Genomic DNA, 16,441 nt, shown 5'->3' on the forward strand with positions numbered 1-16,441 from the left:
CTTGTTTTTTCAAACAAAGTAAGTTTAGTGAATCTGTCTAGTCTTTTGTTCTTTTTGGCATGTGAAAGTTACTGCTGAATGTTATAAAAGTCAGTTATGTGTTTTTTGCTTATATCTGTACCAATTTATAACTTTTATATCCAGCTCCTTCAAAATGTAGTGAGGTGGGTGTTTTAAAATCCTATTCTGGTGTTGTTTTCCACTCTGTGTACAGGAAAACAACCAAAACCATCTGTTTTGTATGCCCTGTGTAAATCTTCTGAATAGGAACTTTTAGGGATACTGAAGTAACTGTATAAACAAGAATATGAATTCATTTGATTTACAGTTTCTGTGCAGAGCAATATTTGTAAATCAGAGGTTTCACTGAAGGGTGCTGGTGATTCACATTGTGATGTAGTGCAGGCTAGCTTGAATCTTGGTTGTATCTGTGAATGCAAACAACAAATTCTAAACAGTGATCCCAGCCACTAGGTTTGTTGAACTGGGATAAAAAAAAAGATAAAGCGCCTATCTAAAACATAGATGTAGTGGTTTGTTTCATACTGAAGGACTGATTCAAAATGGATGCTAAAAATTATATATCCCAAGGATAGACTTTCTGAACTTCTTTTAAACTCTTCATCTTAACCACAATACCTCGATCAGATTGTCTGCTTATGTTAATTATTTCCTGATCCAAGGCTCCTCTTTTGAATAACAGTAGTCATCTTTCCAGTTCTGGAGTCTGAGGAATGTTTCACTCTCAAGTCTGAAGAAATACACTGTAGATCCAGCTCAGCACAAGAACATGAATGAGCTTTGAATGTACCTGTTTTGATTAAATGTGATGTATATTGTTAGTGTGAGAGAGCTTAATATGTGTGTGAACTTTAGCAAATACATCTCTTGCATTTAAATGATGTTGACTTGTCAGCAAAGAAAAGCAGCACCTTGTGCTAAGAAAGCCATTTATAGCAGGTGAGAAGTCTGTAGCCTATTTCTAGCTAGACAGGTAGAACACCTGCCTGTCATGTCTGGAGCCAAGTTACTGCAATTCAACCACTGCTCAACTCACTGATTGCTGACTAGAATTCTCTCACTGATGCACTGGATGCATGGAAGAAGCAATACAAGTTTTTACTGTTAAATGGTATCTGTTAGACCCATGCAGTTTAAATGTTCATATAACTAGGTTAACTTTGATTAAACAAATCAGGCTAGGGATTTGGTCATCAGAGTATTTTCCTTTGTTACCCTTCTAAAATTTCTACAAGTAACAATCCAGAGGGCAAAGAAAGGAATGCATATAGTGAATTATAGCTTTGTGTGTATTGATGAAAACTTGTACACATGCTCAAGACATTTCCAACTTTCCCAGGCAAAGAAAACAATTCTGGAATGCCTCAAGAACTGAGGGATGAAGCATGTTCTCATAAGGACAAGCTGAATGAAAGCCAGAGATTTTAAAAGGGGGATGAAAATATGGTTGTGAAGATAGATAGTTGAAGTAGGGCTCAAGAAAAGTGTTCAAAATCTGAGTCTGTTTCTTGCTATCAGGCAATTTCTGTTAAATCTCTTGAAAGATTTTCAGTTTGGACTGTGTGAAAAATGAACAGATTTCTTCTGTTACCATTCAAATGGCGCCTTGAGAGTTGTAGCTGGTCCTGCTGATGAAGTGATACAGATCCTGAAGTGTAGTTAGATAATGGAAATGTTTCTGTTGTTAAATAAACCCCAAAAACACCAGCAACCCTCTCCCCGCCAGACTTAAAAAAAATTAAAATGTTTGCAGATGCAAGCACTTCAAGGTTTTGATGCGCAATAATTCACTTCGTCTTTGCCTTCATACTCTAGTCAAGATTATGTTTTGTTAGCATATCAATTTATAACAAGAAGCTTTTTTTTTCCAGAGAAGAACCACAGCACTAACAAAGTCCACATAATGTACTTATACCAAATTTTATATGCAATATCAGCACTGTGTTTTGAACATAAAATAGCTTTTTTTTGAAGCTTATCACTGGAATTCACTAACACATAAGGTGCTCAAATATTAATTATTTATTTAATAAGTATCTGTACTGCTGTTTTAAAGATGGGATCCAAGGCATAAAGATGAATCTCAAAAGGGGCTAAATACAGGCACACTGTGTTCCAAGCAGACTGACACCAGCTGTCCAAGGTTACTAAGCATTTCTGTAAGTCAGGCCTGACCTCTGTAGCCTAGCTTTTAAAAATGAGGAGTAAGAAATTAACGTAGATGGAAAACATGTAAACTTTCTGGGATTGTGTGCACCTTCTGTGTCAGAGAGAAAAAATAAGTTTTGTTTTTTTACAGGCAGTATTCATGTGAGCCATGAAAACACATATCAAACAGCTTGGGGTTTTTTTCTTTCCTTTTGTTCTTTTTCCCCTACTTTCTAGCTTCTTCTCCCTATCTGGCATTCTTTCTCTAGTCTTAACACGTGGTTATAGTTGAAGTCTAATTTATAATGGAGTAAATAAAAACAGGCATGCTGTTGAAAAATAGTGTTGGAATATGGCAGACTGTATAAAGTGAGATAAAGTAGCAGCAAGTGAAGCCTCAAGGTAGTTTAATTTCTGGTTTAAATTTATTGAAACAATACCATAATCTGTGGATAAATTCTTGTGTGCTTATTATGCAGTTAAGGTCAGCATGCTAGGCTTCTCTGGCACAAAATATTGAAAAGTCTTGTGGTAATTGTTGTGCAAAACTTAGCAGATAACATATAGAAAAGACTTAGCTGAACTTACTATAAAATTTTGTTTATTGTCTTGGAATAGTGAAGTTCACAGTCCAAGCTGTACGTTAATGCATAGGTGATTGTGTTGGTGGCATTTAACAACATGCTGGAGTAGAATAAAAATCAATCTTTCTCAGGTATAGGTAATGTATTCCCTTTATTCAAGAAGTTTGAAATAATTTATGGGTAGGATGATTCTAGTCAAAGGTGTTTTAAAGTGGCAGGGAAATCTGCTGTTCCTGGTGACTGACAGATCTATTTCTGCATACAAACTGTAAGTGGAACATCATACTTGATCTATGAACTATGCTTAAATAGAATAATATTGCAAATGAGAATTCCTTGTATTCATGAATATGTTTAAGATTCACCAAACAGATATGAAATCCTGCCTTTTTTTTTTTTTCCTATGGATGGACAAGCAAAATAATCCAGATAAAACCCAGTGTTCAGTCATCTGAGTGCATTTCAGTTAGACTCTGAACTTCTGTCTTCATTTAAAAACAGAATGGTTGTAAGAGTGTTTTCAGAAAAACGAAAATGTTTTAATGAAATATAGGTTCATGGTCCTATGTTAGAATAGAATTCTTCAGTGAATGGTTCAGAAAAATACTGTGCAATGTGTATTACGATTATATATATAAGAATGAATTATATTTAAGGTATTTATTAATAAATGCAAACCTTTCCTTTTGAAGGGAGCAAGTATATCGGAAATAAAGAAACAGTACCGTGCACTATCCCTAAAATACCATCCAGATAAAGGAGGAGATGAAGTTATGTTCATGAGAATTGCTAAGGCCTATGCAGCGTAAGTTTCTTTTATGCCTATGAAAAAAAGAGAATCATAATATTATGGGGAGAACAGCCTTTACAGTAACAGCAAAGATGGTGTAAGCAGGCAGGAAGAAATGTGTTCAGATATGTAAGAAAAGTCAAAACGTGTCTTCCTGCAGTGAGTATTTGCTTTGTATGAGTTAGGAAGGATAATTTGTTTTGCACCTGTCAGAATACTGTAAGGTATTAGTTCTTTGTGTTAGCTTTCATGTCAGCTAGGAAAACTGTTTCCAGCATAACACATATTAAATCTTAAAGATGACAAAGAGCAAAATGGGTGTTGTGGTTTTTAACCAACCAACTCTGTTACAGCAGTTTTGAAGCAATGCTTAGAAAATATATTTACTGTTAATTTTACCTCGTGTTAAAGCCAAGGAGTAAAAGACAGTACTTTAACTGTTTTGTCCAGTGAAAAGGATGTTTTCATTCCAGATCTGTTTTCTCTCAGCTCAATCCTATCCCTTTTCAGTTATGCTTGCCATGCAGTCCTGACTTTTTACTTGGTGACTGTTTCATAATTCCTGTATAGTTCTTAAAAGCTGAGTCCTTGAATCTGCTTTTCCTCTAGAGTATTTTTTGGTCTTATCTCTTACAGCATTTTAATTTTTTTAGTACCTGAGAGATGTCTAACATAAGAATTTGGTATAAAGGAAATCAAAATACAGGCATTTCAATATACAGTTCAATCACAATACCAGTGGGATTCCTGTTACTGGAGTCTCTAATGCACTCACTATCAGGATGCTGATGGGAAGGTGTGTGTGGCTTGAAGCCAGCTGGAGGCCATTGCTCTCTACAGAATTCTTGTTGTCTGTTTTTATACTCTGGTGGACTGAGCCAGGTATTTACTCCCCTCATGCTGATGTCTCAAACTTGAGACATTCATAGTTTTTTTATGCACTCAAAGAGAAATGTTTATACCATCAGTTGATCCCCTCATCTGTTGATAGGTGTTTTATGTAAAACAAAGGCCCCCTTCGTGTCCCCTTTGTACTGAGGTGCAGTCAGCTTCTCTGCAGCAGCTGTACTGAGTCACTGTGGTCACAGCATGTCACTCTTGCCTATTGCCTCTGAGACTTCTTCAGTTATTGAGGGTTTATTGGGTCAGTCACATCATCAGGGAACCTAGGAAGTGGTGATTTCTGCCTTGAAGTCAGTTGTGTGTATGGTTAACCTTACTGATGGAGAGCCCTGTTTGGGAAGAGGTGGGAAGGAGAACCAACACCATGCTCACTTGAGCGGTTTGGAAATCATATTTTTGCTTAAACACATCTGTATCACTTTGAAAATCTCTTCAGTTATAAATTCTGGTATGCCTTTTTGAACTCCTGAAGCATGTAAATTTTTTGCCTTAGAAGCCAGTACTCAAACACTTGGTGCTACAGTTTGATAATTCAAACACTTGTGCATGTGCTGTGCAGAGGTATATTGTGAGGTAAATGATGGTGAAGTTCCTTAGCCGTAATGTCTTTAAAGACTATAAAAGCTGCCCATTTGGTGAGTCTGCTTGTCAACAAATGGGAGACTTAGAAGTGAGTTGGGGAGGCCTGACTTCTTCACTGGGTTTCATATGTTGGATAAAATCTATCATACAGTGAAAGCCAGGTATTCTGTTTTCTAAAGCAGTATTCTTCCTTCTAGTAACAGGAGTTCTGTCAAGGTGGCACATAATTGCCAAAAAACTGTCATTACTGAACAGGCACAGAAACTGTAAGATTTAGGAGGTGGTGTCTTATTTAATAAGAGAGTATTAAAATATAAAACTTGGGAGTTCCAGGGGGAAAAAACAAACAACAATGAAGCACAGGCTGTCAAAGGTTAAGGTTCTAGAATAAGATAAAGATATGGACTACTTCTGATCAATCTTCCATATTTACCTTCCTCCCAACAAATAAAATAAACTTCTACCTCTTTCTTTCAAAATTTTCTGTGCTGTAACCTAGCATCAAGAAATACTGTGTGCTGATGGGTGTGCAGTCACTGTTGTGAAAGGGAGATGTGATTGTGCCATCTCCTGCATAGGCATCTTCTGTGTCTGATTTCCTGTCAGCGTCCTTAAAGAATTCACTTGTCTATCAAGGAGGAATACAGCAGACTCTAATAAACCTATTAGATTTCAAACCAAAAAAAAAGTACCAGAAGCTGTGTAGCTTTCCAAACCACCTCTAAAGGATAGTGTGTCTGCCACATTTTAATGGTTTAGAGAAATGGTTAATGGTTTAGAGAAATGTCTTCTGTATTAACTTAATATCTCTTCTTGTAACTAGCTTAACTGATGAAGAGTCACGAAAAAACTGGGAAGAATTTGGTAATCCAGATGGACCACAAGGTAACAATTATGAATGACAGAGGCTCTGTAATCCCTGCCCATTGAGATGTGTAATATCTGATCAATCCAGAAGCAGTTAGAGCTTTATATAATAACTTTGTCCTGTGATTAAAGCAACACATCTGATCAGTTCTTTGCTTGTGAAACTGGCTCTGGGGGTGGTAGCAGGGAAAGGCGAGAAAGAGTTTGCTTTACACTTCTTGAACTTTTTATTATGGTGAAAAGAGAAGAATTGTTTTAGTCAGCTTCAGTAAGTAGGGATATTTGCCAATATTAATGGAGGTATAAGCAAAAAATAGAATACTGCTTATCATAAACTTGTTGATTTTAAACATTTCTTGGTATTTATGATTAAATACTAGAGATGTATATTGAGAAATTAACAACTTGCCATAGTGCAATAAACACACTTTGAGAGGATGTACATAGGGTTATTGTTTCTAGGCAGGTTGCTACATGAAAATAGTCTTGGTGGTGATGTGTTGAAGTTTTACAGTAGATGATCCAAACAAAATGAATTTAAGACTGAAATTTAATAATATTTTCCATACTTGCAGTTGTGTGAATTGCTTGTAAAACACCTTTGTGATTGTTTACATGGCCTACTAAGGAAAAATGTTGCCTATTTCTAGCTGATAGTCATTACAGGCAAAATGGAAATCTGCCATTTGTTAAGGCAAGTTATACAACATGTCTGTGTAGAATGAGTTACAGCCAGATTGGAAATAATAAATGGAATTTGTAACTTTATTCTGAAGTTACAGGATGGCATGAGGGAACTCTCTCATCTGTGCTGTAAATTCTTCTTCTGAATTATATCCACCCAACATAGGACAATAATTTATAAGTTAAAAAAGCCAACCATAGCCCTTGAACTGGTGTTTCAAACAAATAAAAATCTTCTCTCTTCCTTCAAAAAAACATCTTTGCCTACTATATCACAGTCTGACAAAGGCATTTCTAATGGACTAAGGAGGTGGATCAGCTTCTTTAATCACTGTGTTTTATAGCTTAACAGATTTCTGTCAGCTGCTAGCTTCTAGTACTTCCTTTGCTTGGCATGTAAGAGGTCTCTATTCCTCTTGCTACAAAATACAGATAAAATCTTCCTTCAGAAATGCTGTCATAATATCAGCAAAATGGTACTGTAAATTTTAATAGCTTTGCTAGGAGCTTTCTGGATGCTAAATTGTTTTCCACATCCATAAGCCACTCACTCAGTGTTGACAAGGCATAGGATTTGAAGTTAGGCAGTTGTGTCAGTGTCCTTGAATGTACCTGAAGCTGTGACGTCAAAAGAAAACTCGGCCAAAACTTGAGAAGGCACAAAGATCCTTGGTTGGCTTAGTGGTTGTATTCACAAAGCTAAGAGACTTTGTATTCCCAGAGGGCAAAATGAAGTGATTTTTTGGCAGGGTAGCAGTTTGTACTGTGAGTGTTAAGCCTCCTGCTCTTCTGAAAACTCTACCTCAGACTTCAGTGGAAGTAGAATTCTCTGCTTTATTTCTAGACCTCTCGTTATTGTTTGAGACATCTGAAGAGTGGGAGAAGTCCCTGAACTTTTCTCTCTCTCTCCTCTAGTCTCTAACCTTGTTCCACATTAAGATGTAAGGAGCTTTCTAATTTACTGAAATTCTTCTCTGTATTTATACATCTGTGGTGTAAAAAACATGTACCCAAGCTATGTACTCTAGTCTTCTGGTTCTGTACAGACAAAGGATGGATACAGCTCCTCATGTGAGTATTTTCTGGGCTGAGATGAAGCACATCTGGGGTTAGACATGCCCAACCAAGTTCAGTGTGGTACATTCCACCCTCTGTGCCCAGCACAGAGGAACAGGAGCAGCATTCCTCTCTATCCAGCTGAGGCAGTGTGAGGCCAAAGGCAAGCAAACAAGGTTTTTTGTATTTGCATGACTTGCTGCTTTACTAAAAGTAAATGCAAAATCATTCAAAGAGTGTTTACAAGCAGGTGAGGGAGATCTGAAGAGTATAAAGGTAGTCTACTAAAAGTGCCTTATGATTAAAACCCATTTCCCCCTGGTATTTGCTGGTGCTTCAGTTCAGTGAGCATGAGTGGGGGCAAGGAGACCCTCAGAGCAGAAGAGAAAGAGCTTATTACTGAACTGCTTCTGTTCCTGGAACAATTTAAGTCTACAATCCTAAAGGTCAAAAATATTGTAGTAAACTGAAATTTACTTCATCAGTAAAAGATAGATTTTTAGTAGATTCTTCAAAAAAATCCATAATCATTAACAGGTTAGAGCTGGGTGATCTTCCATCTCCAAAGCAAGGCATTTCCTGTAACTTAATGTGGTTAATTCACTGGGTATCATCTGGTTGGACTCCTAAGGCTGAGGTGTGGTCAGGCTATTCAGATGTTTGACTTGGGATTCAAGGAATAGTAATTTTCAACTTAAGAGAAGTCACCTTAGGCTTGTGGATAACAACTGTTTATCTGAATTGATGGGTGTCACAGTGTGTTGGAGATGGCATCAGTGTAGGGCCTAACTACACAGGGATCCTAGCCCATCCTTATTTAAGGCATTGCTCCTCATGGATAGCTGCTAGTACTAAGGAAAACATGTTGTTTTTCTTTTAAGGTCCTAGAAATATATAAAGTCTTACTTTGTTTTCTTTCCCCCACTGGTTTCATGGAACTCTTAGTACTGGGATAGATAGTGTTTGCAAAATTCAATTTATTACCACCTGTGTGTGAAAAGCTATTTTATGCTACTCTGTATTCAGATCTGTATACTGAAGATGTTAGAGAATCACGTCTTCTGTTTTCTCTAGTCCAGCTTGTTTTGAATTGAAGAGCGTTCTTCCTTCTTTCTTACCAGTCACAGAAATTGAAGCTGACAGGGGGTTTTGTGTTCACAGTTTGCAGCTTAGAAACTTTTTCTAGAGGGACAAACCAATAGAACTACCCATAGAAGTAATTTGCTCAGACCATTTTCCTACAGTTCATTTGCTTAACTTAACTATATTTTTTTAAACTGCTGAAAACTCTGCAATGCAAAACTCACAAATCTTTCAATTAAAAAAAAATATATATAAATAAATCTTGCCTATCTATTTCACTGCAGTATTTTAGGCTAAAATATTTGGTATTTCAGGTGTTGGATTTAAGTCCTGTTATTGCATACTTGGCATATTTCTAATTTGTTGCTTGATTTGGCTGTATTTGTTAAAATTTTGCTGATTGAAGTAATAAACATGAGCGGGTTTTTTTGTGGTTTGGTGGTTTTGTTTTTTTGTCAGACATAAGGTGGCTTTAAAAGTGTTTCTCAGTATTTTATAGTGAACTTATTTTCTTTCATCCTACAGCTACAAGCTTTGGTATAGCTTTGCCAGCTTGGATTGTGGATCAGAAAAATTCAATTTTGGTAAGTTAGCTTACTTAGCTCAAGATTTTAAGGTGAACTTTCAAGTGTTTTGGGGAAAAAAAAAAGGCATTTAATGGTTGATACTGCACATTTTTAGTCAAAATACATTATTACATTGGTCCAAGTGCACATCTTTGAAGCAAATTTCAGGAATCATGAGTGTTAGAGTAGCTTAAATCTAACCTTTGAGAGTAAAGTATGAATATGTTTGGATGGATCTCATTCCAATGACAGTGAGGTTCTAGTGTGGCCACCACTGCTACAGAGTGTGTGTTTGCTCTTGCAGGGAAACACAGAGCTGTGTGCTGGGCTTCTCTAGTTCCATTTGGTTTGCTAGTGATGCTCCAATCACACAGTATCTAAATGTTCTTCCTGTGGCTGCAAGGTGTTTTTCTTAACCACTTGATTTCTTTTGATCGTCTGTCCCCTGCATCGCAGTCTTGCTGCTAACTTTTTATTTTTATTAAAGAAACTGACCTGTGACAGTGTGTGAATCATTTAAACTGATTCATATGTGAATCACACTAAACTGACACTCCTTATTTAAGCCATACCTAGTTATATTACTTTTAAGTTGCTCTTCAGAAATAATTACACTGTTATGCAATAAGCTTGTGATAATTTTTAGTAAGCTTGACTATTTTAGAATAAATAGTCAAGTACTACTTGGCTATTTTAGAATAAAGATTAAACAAGAGTGGTATTAAGTAGCCGCAGTATCTAATAAAGTATGTTTTGTATTTTTTCTGTAGGTGTTGTTTGTATATGGATTAGCATTTATGGTTATTCTTCCAGTTGTTGTGGTAAGTAGTATCTGATATTCTGCTCTCTGTAGGCAAGTTGTAAACAAAGCTGTCTAAGAGTTCTCATTCTTACCTTTCATGGAGAGTGCAAGTGAGCTTTTTTTTAAAAGGTGGTGTTTTATTGTGAAAAAATTGTAGCTGCTGTAGAGTTTACAGAAAAATGCAGTGCCATGATAGAGAGGAGACTCCAGGGAAAATACTGGCTATCACAAGAATTATTAAGTTATGTAATTTGTCTTGTAGTTTCTTAAGAAAATTATTGAGGTGATGAGCTCAAGAGGATATTCAGTGGTGTTATAGTAAAGCTGGTGGTGCTAGAATGATTACTGCAGGTGAAGCAGGTGGTTGATTTGGTTTTTCCTACCTGCCTTTGTTTAAATAACTTCAGTTTTTATTGATCTTCTGTACAACATGATATGTCTGCCCTTGACATTGCATTGTGTGAGAAAACAATTGGTAGGTGAATGTTATTTCAGGGCTTGGGTTTGCCCTAAAGTATTGCTTTTGAACAATTTTTCTTACCCAGTGATTGTGCATTTGGGGTGTGGCATGAAGCAAGATTCAGAAAACTGACACCAAAAGGCCCTCATGTTCTTGAAAAGAAGATTTTCATTTGAAAAAGTGTCCTGAGATCTTGGCAGCTGCTTGCATCAGTGTGTACAGAGACTCAGAGAGACATTATTCCTTCCCTTCGAGTCTTTCTGTGTAATTGAAAATTTAGTTTAAAGATTAAATATGCTGACTTCAAGAAATGGTTGAATAAAAAGGTCTAAAATCCAGGATGCAAAATTTTTTCATGCCTTTCCTTTTAGGATTCAGTTGATGCTTTTTTGTATACAGGTACTTTTAGTGATTTACACCAAGTTTATCATAGCTCAAGTGAAAGGAAAACAACCTTGCTGTTGTTTTCAAATGTTCTGAGCACAGAAAAAATGTTCTGCCTCTTCTTGCCCCTTACCAGATGTAGACTTGTGTGTTCAGACTTGTCACTGTAAATTTCTTTTATAAATCAGTGAAGAGAAATAGTCATTTTTATGGAGCAAGTGATTTTATCATTTCATTTGAAAGTAGACATACAAGATAATTCATGCCTTTAATGGGTCTGTTTCTCTTTCACGAATCAATAAAGAAGGCAAACTTAACTGCAGTGTAGTCATTCTGTGTTTGATGGGCATCTAAAATAGAGTAAGGCTACTTCCACCCTTTGAATCCAGATTAATGAAAAAGGCCAATACTGATAAGTAGTTCTTTCCGGGCTTCCACTGACCTAAATAATGTCCAGTACATGAGGCAAGAGACAGGAGCTGTATCTGCAGAAGCAGTTAGGGCAGCCTTTTTCATGTAGGTTTGGACTGGCTAGGTATGTTTTTCTTCCAATACTTGTACAAATATTTGATAGCTGTGGGATTATAATTAATTTTTTATGCAGAAAAACATTGTAGAAAACTGTGTAATATACTGTGTCAGCATTCATCTATTCACAGATGAATCAAAACCTAATTTATTAAAAATTTGTTGGAGCCACTCCTGGAGTATTTCCCAAATAATTAAGTAGATTGCAGAATTCTTTCCATAATGGGGGAATTCACTATTATGAAACTAATAGTAGTAAGCATCACTTAACTCCTTTACTGCTGCTTGTTGCTCATCACTGATAGTAAATTTCACAGTAGATAGAGGAGTATCTTTAATGTGTTTTCTTATGTTAAATAGCTTTGCTTACAAGGAGGAGTTTAATGAACATATTGCAGTTTATAATCCAGCACACATTTTTCTGAAAATATATTAGAGAGTACAACCACTGTAGAGTGAGTTCTGTAATTTGAGTCGCTAGTGTAATGCTAATTAGGCAATTATCAGAGTGTTGCTCTTCTTCTGTCAACTCGAAGGTGTATGGCTTAATTCTGGAAATTTACAGTGAGGGCCCCATGCCACCTCCAGATTCCTCTTCTGAAAACCATTCTGTAGTCAGGTAACTTAAATCACAGTTTTGCAAATTTTCTCATAGTGAAAGAAATCTCTTTGTTCTTGGTTTGGTCTTGGCCTGCCTAAACTAGATTTGAATGCTGAGTTGCACTTTAGGGAGTTACCACATCATGTATAGCAAGTGGTAAATTGAGAGAATTTTCTGTTTAGTGGATTTATTAAAACAACACCAGAATTAAACCAAGCAGTGTATATGTGTGCAGGTGTATGTGCTGGGGAAAATGTCTCTAGGCTAGAGGTCATTTAAAAATGTTTAACATTAGATTCTCTCAGATGAATTTATCAGTGTGCTTTTAAAGTTTGTGTCAGCAAATACATTTTTGTTCCCCTCTCCTTTTTGAAATTCAGTTCACCTCAACATACATGATATCAGTTGGGCTGAGTTACCTGGTCATTGCAAGACACGAGGTCATGCAGTATGGCTGTTTTGATGCTTCCTTGTAGCTGACATCAGTCTGCTCCTGTTGAATATTTCAGGGTTCCTGGTGGTACCGATCAATACGATACAGCGGAGATCAGATTCTCATTCGGACAACTCAAATATATACATATTTTGTCTATAAAACCCGGAACATGGACATGAAACGTAAGTAAAAGGCATCTTGAATTGTAGATGTGTTCCTCTGGAAGTGTCAGTCTGCTGACTTAAAAATACTTCTATTTTGTATGCCTTAATTAGGTTAAAGTAATGCTTCTGGTTCCTTTAGAGTGTTTTTAAAACTTAATTCTGTTGCAGGTGAAGAATACTCTGTAAAAAGTAAATGTCTGGGAGAGGGAATTGTATAGATCTATATTTATGTCTATCTATACATGAAAAAAAAACAGAAAGAAAAAGGGAAAAACGTGCTGACCTGCCTGTAGCCTCAGTTGCCAGTAGGAGCCAACCTCTGTGTGTTTTCTTCTGTTAGTGTAAAAAAAAGCTTTGGAATTTTTAGGAGCTTCATAAAATTTTTGTATGCATAAAGAATGCAACAGCATTTCTTGGTTTTAGATGTTAGAATAGAGAGCTAAATTTCTGTTTAAAAATTGCTATCAATTTTATGTTGTTACTTGCTTGTAGCTTTCAATATACTTCCTTTTCTTGTCTACTCCCTGATTTTAAAGGACCCCCCACCCATTTTTTTGGGGAAAACTGTAGGTGTACTTTGTTGCTGCAAAATTGTATCTCACAGTTTGGGGGCTGGAATGAGCAGGAAGAATTGGCACAGTACTACTTAGTTCTAGATAGGATTTAACTAGATTGCATGCTCAGAGCAATTGAAAAACAGAATAGAGAAACCCCCAAAACTTTCTAAAAAAGGGTTCATAAGTATATTTTCTTACTCCTTTGAATTGCACTGTTTTTCAGCTTTAAATTTGCTGGAAGATTGCTGAAATCTGCTCTTGATCCATCCTTGTCCTACAGAGCAGAAATTCTTTGTAGGTCATCCAGATGGTGTAGGGAATAAGAGTATGCAAAGATGTTACCTTTTATTCACAGGACACATGGGTTTGTGTGTGGGATTAGTTCAGACTGTTTTGTACTCTTTTGTCATACTCTTATGCTTTTTCCTGTCTCCAGCTAGGTGAGAAAAGAGAGAGTAGGTGTGACTTTAAAAGTTTAGGGAGATCACTTTCTTTTTTCAGACTTGTTCTTAACAGTAATTTGCTTGATATTGAACCTCGTTCAGAACCCAGCTTTGAGGCTTTCCTTGTTTCTCCTAAAGATTGGTTAAAAAGTGAACTCTAGGTTTAAGTGGCCTTATTTAAGGATGTAAAACTTATAGGTAGTTCCAGGATCAGAGGCAGGTCAGTTTTTTCTACTGAGGTCTGTTGTGCAGTCTGAATGAAAACAGAGGTGCAGCTGAGATGGCTTAGACAAACCACACAGTGATCAGGTGAGGCTTTTGCTTGGTTGTGAATTCCACTGTAGTGTGGTATATGAGTGTCAGCAAATACAATCAAACCAGGTGAGGAAAATGATGAGATAAATCTGCATGACTTGCCTTGTTTTAAAGTATTTTTTCAAGCTTCAGGACAAGCCAACTTTCAGAATCTCCTTTTGTGGGGATTTTCATTTGTTGATCTTAAATAATGGGAAGATATTTATAGTCATCTGAAAGTCTTCAATATGCTGTGCTGAGGAAGAGAATAGGTAATTTAGCAAGGAAATGAAAATTGATGCTCAGGGAACTTGACTCATTGTTACCAGTTTGAATTCACTGGGCACTGCAGGTAGGCAAAAATAACTAACTTGCTTGTAAGTGCACTTGCTCATAATATAAGAAGGAAGCTTGAGTAACTACTGCTGAAAAAGTTATTTTAACTGGAGCAAATGATTGTGTGAGCTCTCTGATTGTCTCTGGCTGAGGCGTCTGGTATGTTCATGAGCAGGAAGCTCACAGTGGGACTAAAATATCCAGTTGTCTAGGGCTTTCATTTTAATTACACTACAGAATGTTTTGTGGTAAGATGGATTTTCCTAATCACATTAAGAAAAGAGTGGTCCATCATCTTTGTGCAATTTGTTTGTAGGATTATTTATTGGACTGCTTTTCTCATAATTACAATAATTTTTTGGTGAATTTTCAATGCTGACTGAGCAGAAAATGGAGCTGAAATTTTATCCTTCCTGCCTCCCTCTTCCATACACATTGTTATACTGCTGCAGGCACATGGGCTGATGAGAGGAGTGGTTCTGTCAGCATGCAGAAGTAGTCAAACTGCTGTGCAGTGATGTCTGCTAGTCCTAATGAAGTCTAATTATCTTTTTTTCAAAACATTAACTGTCAAATGCTGGACTTCATACCATGCAAAATTGAGCCTTGAATCATCCCTTGGTTTGTGCCAGACATTGATTCCTGCCTCCTTTGCCCTGTGGCAGTAGTAACTGATCCATTAAGTAGAGGACATGGATATTCATGGTTGTTGGGGGAGGAACGGGAATAAGTTTTATGGCTGAAGGTTCTGAAGAAATCGGTTGGTGGCTTAGGATGTTGACTTTTTTTTTGTCTGACTCCAATTATCTTTGCAGGGCTTATCATGGTTTTAGCAGGAGCATCTGAATTTGATCCTCAGTACAACAAAGATGCAACGAGCAGACCAGCGGACAACATCCAGATACCTCAGGTCAGTCATGTCCAGAGGTGTTTTAGCTGACCCCTTGAAGGGAAGAGGGAGGTGATGCTTCTGGGTGACCAGCTGGCATAATTCAAGTTCTTCAGGCATTAACTTTGTAGTGAGGCAACTGTATCCCTTCAGAAATAGGAGTCAAAATCTAGACTCGATTTAAACTTTTTTAAAAGAAAAAATAGCATTAATGGTGCTAATGCTTATTTTAAATCGAATTGGTTTAATATATAGGCTGCTGTATTGGTCTTTTGGGGAGGGGTAAAGTAAATAGGAAGTTGTGAGTGTTGATGCTTAAAAATTTTGAGGATTGACATAAGGAGGTGATCACCATTTGATATTCTTTTAAATTGTTAACACAAATCTGGTTGACTGCATTACCAGTAAAATAAAATTATTATCTGATGTCTGAATTAGTAATGTCTTTAAATATTGTGAAGATTCCTCCATGCATATCTGTTCCCCTCTGATTGCCTTTTATATTCATTTCCATTCAGTGTTTCCAATGACATCAGACATGCCATAAATGCATACTGTGGCAAATAATTTTTACTAGCAGAGTAGTAGAAAGTCTTATTTATCAGAAACTAATGCTTTAAGAAGTTTAAAACATAGTATTCAAAATGCTTCAATAAAAATGTTTCGAGTTGGCAAAAAGAGGGGGAAATAGTCTCACAGATTTAACCTTTGCATGCAGTTGAGTTTACATGTTTTAAACATGACCTAAATGTAAAAGTCAGTCTGTTTTCTTTTGCTTAATTGTCTTTGTCTCTTTTACAAATTCTTTATCATGTTGTGGACTTCGAGTAGAAGATGGAATTGCAGTAAAGTGGGGTTTTTCAGCAATGAGAGCAAAAGGCTGGGAAAGACCTTGATCAGTGGTTCTTCACCCATGCTGTTGCCAGCATTGGCATTCTGCAAGGCCTTTTACATTTAATCATTCATTATTTAAAAAGCAGTCAAGCCTTCTGTAACCATATCCTGCTGAGAAGCTGTTCCAGAACTTGCTGTTCTAGTGATTAGGAGTCTTGTTTGTGACCAATTTGTATCCTTGGTTTTTATCATCACTATTCTGGAGTCTAAACTATTCATGCTGTGTATATCCTTATGCATCTGTAGACACAAGCAATAGCCCATTAGTCATCTTTTTGTCTTTGTTTTGCAAAACTAGAAAAACTGCTGTCTTTCATGCCTCTCTTTTCCAAAAGGCTCATTTTGATCCTCCTGCTGTGTACTGAACAG

The 16,441-nt window shown here is 36.7% G+C and overlaps 1 protein-coding gene across 4 annotated transcripts in view; it reads left to right on the forward strand.

Annotated features, from left to right (window-relative positions):
• SEC63 (SEC63 homolog, protein translocation regulator) overlaps positions 1-16,441 on the forward strand; it is a 564,354-nt gene that overhangs the window by 15,401 nt on the left and 532,512 nt on the right. For all 4 annotated transcript variants that reach the window (XM_050971870.1, XM_050971871.1, XM_050971872.1 and 1 more), the window contains exons 4-9: positions 3,446-3,558; positions 5,852-5,913; positions 9,244-9,302; positions 10,055-10,105; positions 12,569-12,677; positions 15,105-15,199. In XM_050971870.1, coding sequence (XP_050827827.1) covers positions 3,446-3,558; positions 5,852-5,913; positions 9,244-9,302; positions 10,055-10,105; positions 12,569-12,677; positions 15,105-15,199 — 489 coding nt within the window. The remainder of the gene's footprint in view (positions 1-3,445; positions 3,559-5,851; positions 5,914-9,243; positions 9,303-10,054; positions 10,106-12,568; positions 12,678-15,104; positions 15,200-16,441) is intronic.

This window comes from Serinus canaria, chromosome 3, assembly GCF_022539315.1.
Source record: "Serinus canaria isolate serCan28SL12 chromosome 3, serCan2020, whole genome shotgun sequence".
Taxonomy (NCBI): domain Eukaryota; kingdom Metazoa; phylum Chordata; class Aves; order Passeriformes; family Fringillidae; genus Serinus; species Serinus canaria.